We start from the raw sequence: 12,861 nt of genomic DNA, 5'->3' as shown, positions 1-12,861 counted from the left end.
CAGCGATGATCATGCAAACAGCAAAATCCAGACTATCAAAATGGTGGAATTTCTTCCAAAAATTTCAAATGAAAAGTGACTGTGACAATCGAAGCTATTGAGATAGTGAAAGGGGGTATCATCCCTGCAAAGTCTATAAGATGCTGGCTACCCTAGAGGAGGGGGGGATTGGGACAAAACACCCCAAAGACTCCTGAGCATTGTAGCTGCACATTACCTCTCCCCTCCCCTCACACCTCACCCACCCCTCCCCTTCCCAGTGACCAAGTTATTGAAGTCTAGAATGCACAGAGTCTTATCTTGGAGTTTTGAGTGTGACCAATTGATAATTGCATATTAAAATTTATTTTCTATTTATATTTTGAGTCTTATTGTTACTAATTTTCGGCTGTAATAGTTTTTGGTATTTTCGTTTTTATTGTATGCTGTCATATTTTATTGCTTTCGTCTTTAATTTCTGAAAATTTATTGCTTTAATAATTATTGTTAGGATATTTGTTTATTTTTGTAATTTTTATGTTGCAATATTTTTAGGCTGTAATATTTTTAAAGCTGTAATAATTTTAAGTTGTAATATTTTATGCTATTTTGTGAAGTGCTTTGAGATCATTCTTTGATGTAGAGCGCTGTATAAGAATAAATTATTATTATTATTATTTTTATTATAACCAAGCTAAAATTAATTTATTAATCATACCAGGGTGATCCAACATGTAGTTATAATTCTCCCTCTCTTCTTCATCTCGGAGTATCTCGTAAGCTGTTGCGATCGACTGAAACTTTTCTCCTGCATCTTCTCCCTAGATGAGAGACAAAACCAAGAAAGCAAATTTTAACATTATTACATAGAACTTGGTTTAAAAAAGTAAACAGATGAAGTACTAATAACATCTTATCATAGAGAGACAAAAAAAACTGAATTTGTTCTAGGCCACTGCTCAATATTTTTCTGTTGTTGATATAGATCTTTTCATGGCAAATGAGGGAATTGGAGTGGGGGAGAGGAGAGGAGGGGGAGAGGGGAGAGGAGAGAGGAGGGAGAGAGGGGAGAGGAGGGGGAAGAGGGGAGTGGAGGGGGAGAGGAGGGAGAGGGGTGAATTATTATGATTAATAAATGTATCTGGTAAAAATATAGTAGCCAAACACTCAACAATTGCAATGAGGTGTACTTTTAGAATTTAGGAGATTTGTTCACTGATTTGTGATCAGAGACAACATACCTCCATTTTTAATAGTCTTGCAACTCCTGTCAAGGTTTCATCGGTCATGAAAGTATCTATTGACTTTTAAAAGTTAAAAATCTCTACCATTCGGCGATGTATTCATCCCGGTCAAACGTCAGCGTGTACCGTTGCCTTGTTTTTTACCACAAGTTTATGTTCCCGTTGCCTAAACTGTACATGTGGTTGGTTGATTTCTTTTTACACCACATTAGGCTTCTTTGCTTACCATCATTGTTATTTTCAACTAGTCTATGATTAGACACTATTCACTTACAGTATATATATATATAAAAAGTGCAAAAGTGATAAATTGTGATATTTTCTGACAAGCCTGTCCACCGGTAAATTTTCAGAAGCTACTTGTGCGTCCTCCCACAGATCTGACAGAAACTTTGTGTTGTCCGATGGAAAGTTTGGTCATCTTGGATGACCTTAGATAACCTCAGTAAATTACCTTATATTTGTCAGGATGGTACTTTCTGGCTAACGAGCGATACGCTCTGGCAATCTCCGGCTGAAAGAGAATAGAAATGAATATTAATTTATGAGATTTTTGAATAAATTTCAACTTTGAAAAACATGATAAATTAATTAATTGGAATAACTCACAATTGGATCATAGGTACAGTAATATACAGAACTTATGTATGTTGGTCTGCTGATGTCATATCTGCAGCCTTGTAACGTTTGATGTTTACGTTATATGTCTTATTTAGGTAGATATAAACAGAGTTGGATCTTTTTGGAGGTCGCCATGTTTATTGCTGATCTGAAAGAGGTCCCTCTTTACTTTTACGTGAATTTCATTATGATCGCAATATCAATACAATACAAGCCTTGTGTGGGAAGGAAGATTATAAATAGATCTGTGACATCTCATGGAGTAAGATTTTGCTTGGTTGGAGGAGTTGTTCATGAATAACCATTTATCTCTATCAAACTGACGGATGATAGCGGTTGTGGTTCCTTAAGTGAAGGAACTTTAACACTAAAATTATGTTATGTTCATCTACAGATTTGGAGGTCTTTCGGAATGTTTGTTTGTTGAGGTAAAGTAGTATTTCCTTTCAATTTTGGTGTATGTTTCTTTTGGCAGGGGTTTCTATGGAAACAGTTGTGGAATAAGTGTCAAGCCATAACTACCATTTTTGGCACTACTGTATATGCTCAGTGAAAATGCATCACACAGCTGATATATATATTGTCAGATAGAATAAACATGCTCACCCTTTCTGATTCGCGAGTCACACCAAGGACTAGACAATCAAGTAAAGGAAAGAATAGAAAATATGTTAATGGCACAATTATTAAAGTAATGAAATCAATCTGACTTTCAAATTATTCGATTTGATGCAATATGTGTTTAAGTGTTACCACAAGTAGCATGTTGTCACTTATTTGCACTTAAGTTCAAATCTGACCAAAAAAACCATCCATGAGAATTATCCACCAAACCATCACTTGAATGATCTGAGAAGATAATGAACAAGTGGAATTGACATGGTTGAGGTCTGACAACAGGTACAACAACAAAGTGTATTGGGTGAAGGGGTGGGATCAAGGGGGTGGGGTCAAAGGGGCTGGAGTCAGGGGGCTATAGCCCCTGGCTCAATAAGGGGTCATTAGGCCTATGAGTGAATGACATCAGATATGCTCACTTAATTGAACAAACCTAACAAGTGTTCAAGTTTACACTACAGCAGTACTAAAACTTAAAGTATAACATGCTTCTAAGTTCTACGTAGGCCTAGTTTTAAGTTCTGGATCGAAGAGTTTAGTTACGACATGGCCATGTCATAAAGGTAGCAAAGATAGACTAGGACAGGTAACATAATTACACAGGCGAGTCTTGTAAACTTTTTCAACTCTTGAACAGTGTACTGGAGACACACAAGTGCTGTTTGGCCTTGCCTACAGTACCACCAAATATGCACATCGCATATCTGGACATCGCTTTCGTGAAACCAGTACTTACTATCAACCACTGTGGTTCTGCAACAACAACTTCAATTTCGATATCATTTCCTTCCTACTAATAATTAAAATACACCGTACTTACCGTCATAACAATTTTCTGTGCCGCAATAAAGGCCCTCTACAAAACCATACACAGAAGGAGCTGCAATTATAAGCAGAAATATGGTAAACAGTTGCTCCATAGTGGTGACACATTTATAATCCGTATTGTACGTGTTGCATGGCAAACCAACTTGAAGCTATCCCAGGATTCATCACAGGATTCATCCCAGGATTCATTACAGGATTCATCCTAGGATTCAGATTCATCACAGGATTCATCCCATGATTCATCACAGGATTCATCCCAGGATTCATCCCAGGATTCATCACAGGATTCATATCACAGGATTCATCACAGGATTCATATCACAGGATTCATCCCAGGATTCATCACAGGATTCAGATTTATCACCAGATTCATTCACCGGACTTATTAAGGCAGCGGGATGTACGTCGAAAAGGTCTTTCATTTTCATATTTCGTGACGCACATCGGGGGGAGGGGGGGGGGTGTAAAAATGAAGTCAACGAAGCTCCAGGAGAAATAGTCAGGAGCAAAAAGAAAGCAAGCGAAAGTCAAAATGCTCGTAAACGGGCGATCTTTAAGTGTGTTTTACGCTCATTTATGGATCTTTAGCGCATGTGTTACTACCGAAATAAACTGCCCAGCCTAGGAATAAAACCGTTCAAACTTACTTCTAACAAGGCATTAGGCCCAGGGACGTAGCCAGGGGGGAGCAGGGGGAGCGACCGCTCCCCCCTTTCAGTGTCGATTTTTTTTTTAAACTGCCGTTTTTAGCATGGTATTTTGTCAGTGCTCTTTTGATCTTGAATACTCGTCAGCTCCGTTAACTCGATTGTAATCGTAGTAACATTCACGCCTACTGATTCAACTACTTACTTAGTTTGGCAGATGCAATTAGCTAAATTTAGCTTATAGCCAATTACAAGCCTACAATTGACCACTGTGTAATAAAATACATATTGCCTACCTAACCGCACTCTATGGAATGTCACGAACTGTATGCACAACAACGTCGACAACGTTTGTTCTATGAGTCGTCCTAAGGTGTTGCACGAGCAGCATGTTATGAAGCTAAGCTAGCAATCGTACGTGATACGCACTTCCTGTAATAATTATTACACTGCTAATACACTGCGATAACGATATTTGTTTTTAGGCCACTGCATATCTGGCAATATTACAAAATATGAAAGTTTATATTGTCCATCAGTTAAGTTCGTCAAATGTATTAAAGTCCAGACATTGGACAATAAACAAGAATCATCCTACTGGAAAAATTGTAAAAGAGCACTTTGTTTGTCTTTCTGATATATTATGTAAAAGAACATGTAAAAGAATTCAAACAGGAAACAAAATCTGCTGATTATGATATCATATGATCAGGGCGTAGCCAGTATGTAGCACTGTAGGCCCGGGCCTACATTTTTTTTTGGCCAAGTTATCTTTTTTTTTTAAAAACACCCATAATTCAAATCGATAAGCTTGCTGGACGAGTTTAAGAGTCTATAGACAGGAAAAACTATTGAAATGAACGTAGCAAGAATATGGCTAAATTAGGTGACAGATTCTTCTGTCATCTAGGCTGTCATTTCTATCGCGTGCCGTTTCATTCAACACTCTACCCGCCGAAAAAGACTAGGATCCGATCTTGTCAGTTTTTTAACATGTAGTTAAGAACCCGTTTACGCAGATAATATTTCAGTTGAGAAAACAGTTGAGAAATTTGCATCAGATTGCAATCGTCGGATACCTCCACTGATCTTTACACTAGTGTACAGATCAGTGGATACCTCTCGCCTTCTCTTATTAGGCTAACTTAAACATTTAATAGCTACAGTTGTATCAAAGACAATTACTGGCTATAGTTATATCAAAGACATTTCAGGCCTATCTTTGTATCTATAAGTATCAGAAGTTGAAACGTAAGACTACTCTGTACGTGTACCTTGCTAATTTTAAATACATTATGTAGTATTGAATTAGACATTTAATAGCTACAGTTGTATCAAAGACAATTACTGGCTATAGTTGTATCAAAGACATTTCAGGCCTATCTTTGTATCTCTAAGTATCAGAAGTTGAAACGTAAGACTACTCTGTACATGTACCTTGCTAATTTTAAATACATTATGTAGTATTGAATTACGTACTATTTTAACTCATTTGTTTTTTGGGTTTAAAAGTGATATTGAATGAGGTGTCTCAAGTTAGCAAGAGGCCAGGGAACCTGAATGAACACTCGGGAAGGGCCGTTTCCGGCCATCTGGGGGGTTTGTAAAACCAACAATTTTCTTGTACGCTCCGCGCCAACCGATGGTGGCGCTCCGCTCAGATAGTCGTGCCTACAACTTTGAAAATCCATATCAATCGCAAAAAGTGCTCCCCCCCCCCCTTTCAAATTCCTGGCTACGTCGCTGATTAGGCCTACCACTTCATGTAACCGCGACCACTGATGAAAGCCTGATCGAAAGAGAAACAACATCCTCATATTTCCATCTCTTAGAAAATATAGATTTACAAGCAGAATAATGTGGGAATCTACTCTGACCCGAGTCTGACATATTTAAAGACTCGAGATTTCACTTGAATCTTGCACCTGAATACTTGTTGACATCTGTGGTAACGAATTCAAAATTTGTGTTATTACGAAATTATAAGATTAATTCTTAATTACGGAAAAATAGTTCGTTATGTCGAAATACGAATTCATATAATTAAGAACAACCCAGAACATTTTTTTGTGCGGCACAGATAGGCTTGCGTAAGAAACTTGAGTATGTACTTCCCTTCTAATTCTGCAGCGGTATATATATGGCGCTATACAGATTCATCAGACAAACACGTGCATTGACTGTTTCAATCCGGTGATGAATCTGGTGATAAATCTGAATCCTGGGATGAATCCTGTGATGAATCCTGGGATGAATCCTGGGATGAATCCTGGGATGAATCCTGGGATGAATCATGTGATGAATCCTGGGATGAATCCTGGGATGAATCCTGTGATGAATCCTTTGATGAATCCTGGGATGAATCCTGGGATGAATCCTGTGATGAATCCTGGGATGAATCCTGGGATGAATCCTGGGATGAATCCTGGGATGAATCCTGTGATGAATCCTGTGATGAATCCTGTGATGCATCATGGGATAGCTTCAGGTTTGTCAAAAAAAACAAGGTCTACATGTAGACCTTTTGCAGGGTGCATGGTAATATGAGTTCGCTAGCAATTCACATGTAACTGCGAACATTTAACAGGTCAACAGCGTCATGAAAACAGCTAGACATGCCTAGCTATATTTGGTACCCAGTTGGGACAATGTTTTTATATCGTACTTTCATGAAACGCTTGAAAACACTGTTCTGAGCAGAATCAATATCCTGTTTCTATTTGACAAAGGTTCTGAAAAGGGGCATAGCTATACTTCCGTTTCTAGTTGGGGAGCTATATAGGGGGCAATGTTTTTCTAGCAGTCTGGCAAGACGCTTTTACTATTAAAAAAAACACATTTTCTGTCATCTTTTAAGTTTGGGAGGCGGGGGAGGGGAATGGGGTCCTGATAAATATTTAGGGGCGATTTTAATGAGTGTCGCACTGGACGAAAGTGGGGGGGGGGGGTAGGATTTGGGGATTTGAGCCTGAGGTCGTTGAAGCCGACTCCAGTGTCGAGCGTAATCGGTTCCTCCCAAAAAAATAAAATTGACGTGAAATGGTGTATTCTGATGAATATTTAGGTTATATGTTAGTTTTATACTTTCTGCATGAAAGGTTGGGCTGATAACAACTTTAATTTTTCGTGTTTGTTAGAACGGGAGTTGAATTATGGGAGGGTGTATAGCCCACCCCCTAGATCTGGGCCTAGTACCGTGTTCCCTATCACGGTTGGCTGAATAAGCATTGCCATAAGGCACCCCTTTATTTAACCAACGACCAGGTAAATAAGAACCAGTGCATCGCTGCATGATGTAAGCAATGATCGGGTAAACAGAGCCAGCCGTATTCGGCTCTGCGGGTAAATAGAGTTCTCTATAAAGGAACTCTACAGGTTATTAAGTAAGGGCGCCACCCTTTTTAACAGCTGATCAGCTACATAGCTTCTGCCAATCATTTTACGGTTATGTACTGAGCAAAATAACTTTCGTGCAAGCAAGTTTCACTTTGGAGAATTTATTTGGGTATCGCATTTCCAGGATTAATCAACAATAACATTATACTACCATATTAAAGTAATGCTTTGAAGGAAAACATTGCTATGATGATCCGTATTTGCTCTTCCTTGACATTTGAAGGCACAAAATATATGTAATAATTCATTTTAAACAGCCGGAAATTTTATCAGGAAAGAAAAACCACGAAAAGAGAAAATCGTTCAAGTCATATTTATTTTGATTTTTCATTGTCCCAAGCAAACAATGTGTTTAGCAAAACAATGTGTTTTGCACTTTATCAAATTCACCTTGAACAAGGTTGATGACGTCATCCGTCGTCAGGGCTCATATTCATGCACTGGTTACCAAAGAGATCCAGAACGCAACCTCCAAGCTTACTCCGGTCTCTGAAAAGTAGTCCAGGTGAAAACAAATCTGATAATTCGTAAAATGGGGCAATGTGTCGATCTTGACCTAACGAAGGTCTCTTTGTTGCCGTTTATCGTCCATGTGCAGATAATGTCCGGGATCATCCGTGTTGCAAGGGTGGTGGGGGGCACCAGTCAGATAATTCGAATATTAGGTCACATGGGAAGTAGAAGGACTTCATACTAAAACACATTCGAAACTGAAATAAAGAAAGAAAGAAAGAAAGACAGAAAGACAGACAGACAGACCGACAGACAGACAGAAAGACAGAAAGACAGACAGACAGACAGACAGACATACAGAAAATAAACAGGACATTCAGACACTGTGTTAATTGTTGTCTATACTAGATATCCCGCTGCTCTCATTTGTCCTATATTTTTGTGACTGCATCAATGTTACCTTCATCGGAACCAATTGACAACTTTTTGTTCGCAAATTAAATGCAAATACTAGTCATCGGGATACCCGCAAGGGCAAGCCACACCCGACTTAGTCTGTCAGTTACACCCCCTCTTCCAGTTATGACAAGTGGTGCCAAACCCCGTTGCCGCTAGATCGATGGGCGGCGTCTCTGTGACTATGACGATGGGGAATGTGAATCAAATTTGAGAAACTATAAGCTTGTTAGAATTTTTTGGATTTATTTTTTCCTTTTGTATGATGTTTAAGGTGTAAAATTTATATTTATGTATGGTTTAGGTAAAATTAGAGCAATTAAATCATTAATATGGGTTTTAAGTTATAAATCAATTGTTATAACTGTACTAACATTTACTTATCTGGCAATATATGCACTCGAACTTTGACCAATTTTTATCTCGAACGTACATATCTGATAAACTGAGTGATTGTTTGTATACAGTTTTATTGCACAGGCAAGTTTTGGTTAAACATTGTACGATCTATACAGTAGTTATATTGTAACAGTACACTGCACTGTTTAGTGTCACTGCAGTATACGGTACTTACCGCAGCTAACCGTTATATAGCTTAGTGAATTGTCGAGTGAAATTACCACCTGTAATTTAAATAGAGCTCGGATTAAAAGTACAAGGACGTGTGAACATTTATTCGTCATTATTTGGGGTACTATTATTTTGCAACTTGAAACGGTTGAAGGAGATATAGACCTATTATTGATACACAGAGGAGTGACAAACTTTCGGAAAGATGCCTAAAGACAAGAAAGGCAAAGACGGTATGGATTCGCAGCCACCGGGACAACCAAGATTATGTCGGTTGGTTTTAGGGAACACTGGTTACGGCTTCAACTTACACGGTGAAAAAGGAAAACATGGACAATTTATTCGTGCTGTCGATGACGGTAGGTTTACTTCACTAAGTTTGGACGATCTTTTGCCGTTGGTTACTGCTATTGCTAACGTTTTGGCCTAAGTAATGCCTACCTGTTAACCAAGCCTAAGCTTACTGTAATTGTAAATTAGGACTAGTCGAGGTAGCCTATCGCTTACCTCACATGAGCCAATGGTTACAACCATTCCTGCTACTAGCGGAGGCCCCAGGACATATCCATAGTTAGCACAGACTTTATAGACCTGCCTGGTCCTTACATTTTTTAATTTGAATTATACTAGGCCTAAACCAAGGTAGGCTCGGCCCAACTTAGGCTAGGCCTAGGGCTGTTACTTGTTAGTGTTATATCAACTTTTACAAGTACAAATGTACAATAAGTCTGATTGTATCTATTCTAGGCTAGGCCTAGTGACCTTAGCCTGCAGTAGTTATAATCCGAGGCCTAAAGTTAGGACTCAGGCTGTGGTATTGTCCATACATGTATGCAAGTACTGTACAGTAGACTTATCAAGGCAATTCTCCCAAACGATAGACAGTAACTCTTTGCCAGGATCTTATTCTCAATCTTAATTCTTAAGGTAGGTTGTGTGCCCCGGGTGGAATTTTTGGAAAGCTTAGCACAATCAGTAAACGGTCTTTTATGGATGGATTCTGACAGTCCTAATTCATATGTTGTAAACAACAAATACATTAATCTGTAAGTCTCGTTCGCCAGTAGGAGAAAGTACCCACCATGGAGGGTGATGTGACATGCTCCCTGGTGCTACAGTACTAACATATTATTTCACCCAAATGTTGTCAGTTCAAAGTGATCAGAGTTTTCATAGACAATAGCAACCCCCGCCCCTCCCCCTGTTCAGTGGGCATTTATGGTAACTTCAAGAGTAATCGCTCTGGTTTGGATAATAATGATGTTGAGAGATACTTTTCTCTGTCTCATAAAAGGCTTGATCTGCATGGACTCCAGCTGCTGTTCGAACGTACTGTATCTTACTTTTGAGTCTCATAGTTTGTGTACAGCGGTCACTACTGTCTTGTTATATGTGCTTGTTACATTGCTGGTACAGCTAGGATACTTGTGTTGCTAAGGAACAGAGATTCTTGCCACCCGCTGAATATGTCCATATGTACATTTCATAATTCCTGCTCTGCTACATGCAATCTGTCTACAATTTTGAAATTTGGAAATTGCAATTTTGGAATCGGAAAATTACGGCAAACATTGAAAAAAAAATGTACCAGTCAGCTAAATATTCCTTTGAACGTGTAGCTTCACCAAGAATGTGGTAGCCATGAGTTAATAACATAAGTTTTTCATGGAATTTTCAATTCAAGGAGTACTGTAAGAGTTGAGTGCTATGTACAAGGGAACTTGTCACATGACCCTCCTCCATGGTTGATACGGCTTTTATTAAATTCAAAAGTGCAGTCTGTCCAGATTTATATACGCCCATTACTGCAACAGGTTGGTTTGTTTTTCAAGTTTTGATTTATGTGTGCATGTAACACTGTTGTTTACTGTACTCTCAAAGTGCAATAAATTGTAATACATCAAATCAGTCAGTTAAATACTGTGTCGTCATCAATCATCAATGATAGTATCTATATTGTGATTTTAGTCCATGATAGCAATTTACAGGACTTTGCTATTAACAGTACTTAGCCTATTACAGTACTTACAGTAGGGAGATAACAATATCATTCGTCTCCACCAAGAAAGGAGAAAACAAAACATATGACACTCAGGTGACTAGAGTTGGGCCAACAGTTATAACATTTATATATGCATACTATATGCCCTAATTGGCTGGTCATAACATTGTACATTGTTAGGGTTTGAGGAAGATACCGTATAATACCAGGGAAACTGTGTTAATTGTTTAAATTTTTGTGTACACAGGGAATAACTTTTATAGTACTGTATCACAAAATGATATGCAAAATGGTCAAAATACTGCTATACAAACTATGCAAATTAAGATGTATGCACGGTAGCAATGTTTTACACCGGGATGTATCATACAATTAGTATTTCAATAAGAACATTTGAGTCAGAAACTTCAAAAAGTTCTGCTACACAGAATTAAATCGCCTGGTACATAATCTAGCAGTGTAGAAAGCCCCAAAGTTTGTCAAGTATGGTTCACGTGTAAAAATGAAAACCACAGTATGAAATGTTTCCCCGAAATATAATAAGGGCGGTATTGAAGAACTTTGCATGCAAAGACTGCGGTTGTGTGACCTGATCGATTAATTCACTTTGGCTTCGGCTTTTGAGTATACACCGTTTCCCTATGCTTGCCGTGTTGGACGAACCTAACGGTAATAGTAGTTACCGACGTTTCGATCCGCGCCATAGTCATTGCCAACTTTGCGATCCGCGGTCCCCCTCACAAGTTTGCAAGGTCTGTAAAGAGTGGCTCCATAGTTTGACTAGTTTAGAATTCTTTTCAGATTTTGTTATATAAACGCCCGATTAAATGAGTCCATTGCACACAGTTAATTCTGTACAGTTAGATCCATGGATGCAGGCTTGCTGTATTCATCACAATGTTGTACATGTATTCTAAATAGCAACCCATTGACCTCACTAGGTCAATACAGCAAGTAAGTACTGTTCTGTAAAACTGAAAGTAATAATAATAAAAGAAAGAAGACGAATTTAAAGAAAAATCGAGAAGAAAGAGAGAAAACCTTCAGGTTTGATCTCGAAGAAGGTCATGTATTATTCGAAGTACACAATTCTTTGCTTTGGTTTCCAAGGCTAGGTTGTTGGTGTGTGTAGCGTAGATCTGCTTTACAAAAAAAAAAATTAAATTTTATTAAAGCCAAGGGAAAATTCTGAATCCACAGTTTGTTGGTAATAGTAGATCTATATGTACTGTGTATCAAGGCACACTTCATTGAACACAACAGGGAAGGATATGTATACATACACATAACAAACAGCCTATGTATATATAGTGCAATTTCTTTGTACTGAACCAATAAGTTTTGTATATACAGACAGTTTGGTAAATATGTGCAATATGTATACATACATAGATATAATAGGTATCAACGTACATATCAGATAGAAAACTTAGAAAAGTTCTCAAAAAGTGAGAAAAAAAACGAGTGGAGAAAGGGGGCAAACGGAATTGGGATTTTTAGTGTAAAGAACCAAATTCTGTGGAGTTGTAGGTACTGTATGGTGATCTTGAACAACTTAGGCCAGTAACACTGATTCATGTACAGTACTGCATTGTGGGTAATATTGATTTTTCTTGCTTAAATTTATAGTACTGTCTAGAATCTAGATGCAACTTAGTTGACATTGTGCATGTATGGCAGTGACATGAATATAATACAACTTGTACTAAGTTACAGTAGGCTATGTAGCCTTAAAACAGTAGCCCACAAACTTTATGTTCTACAACCAAGGATAACATTTTCTAGATCTTGAAAGCCCCTTTGAACTTTTGAAGACTCGTGAGTCTGAAAAAGTGAGAAAAATTCCGTACATGAACACAGTTTCTTTAGAGTTTATATTGAACTTTTCTAGCGTGGGGGGTGTTTGAGACATGAATAAACGACATAAATCAAAACTCGTGATGCTCATTGTTAGAGATATGTCAGCAACATTTCACCTTTTGGGGGTTCATGGCTTTTTGAACGACCCCCCCTATCTCACCACAACCTGCAATCTGAGAATATTACG

The 12,861-nt window shown here is 38.2% G+C and overlaps 2 protein-coding genes across 3 annotated transcripts in view; one reads left to right on the top strand and one right to left on the bottom strand.

Annotated features, from left to right (window-relative positions):
- LOC139983148 (dnaJ homolog subfamily C member 25-like) overlaps positions 1-3,443 on the bottom strand; it is a 376,890-nt gene extending 373,447 nt beyond the window's left edge. For both annotated transcript variants that reach the window (XM_071996529.1, XM_071996528.1), the window contains exons 1-4: positions 3,283-3,443; positions 2,451-2,479; positions 1,678-1,737; positions 698-800 (exon numbers count right to left, since the gene is read on the bottom strand). In XM_071996529.1, coding sequence (XP_071852630.1) covers positions 698-800; positions 1,678-1,737; positions 2,451-2,479; positions 3,283-3,382 — 292 coding nt within the window. In that variant the 5' untranslated portion in view covers positions 3,383-3,443. The remainder of the gene's footprint in view (positions 1-697; positions 801-1,677; positions 1,738-2,450; positions 2,480-3,282) is intronic.
- Positions 3,444-8,706: 5,263 nt separating this feature from the next.
- Positions 8,707-12,861, top strand: part of LOC139982189 (uncharacterized) — a 54,508-nt gene continuing 50,353 nt past the window's right edge. Inside the window, exon 1 of the mRNA XM_071994780.1 lies at positions 8,707-9,171. Within this exon, the coding sequence (XP_071850881.1) occupies positions 9,018-9,171 (154 nt within the window). The 5' untranslated portion in view covers positions 8,707-9,017. The remainder of the gene's footprint in view (positions 9,172-12,861) is intronic.

Source organism: Apostichopus japonicus, chromosome 16, assembly GCF_037975245.1.
Source record: "Apostichopus japonicus isolate 1M-3 chromosome 16, ASM3797524v1, whole genome shotgun sequence".
Taxonomy (NCBI): Eukaryota; Metazoa; Echinodermata; class Holothuroidea; order Aspidochirotida; family Stichopodidae; genus Apostichopus; species Apostichopus japonicus.
Note: the sequence above shows the minus strand (reverse complement) of the source record. Positions and strands in the feature narration are given on the sequence as shown.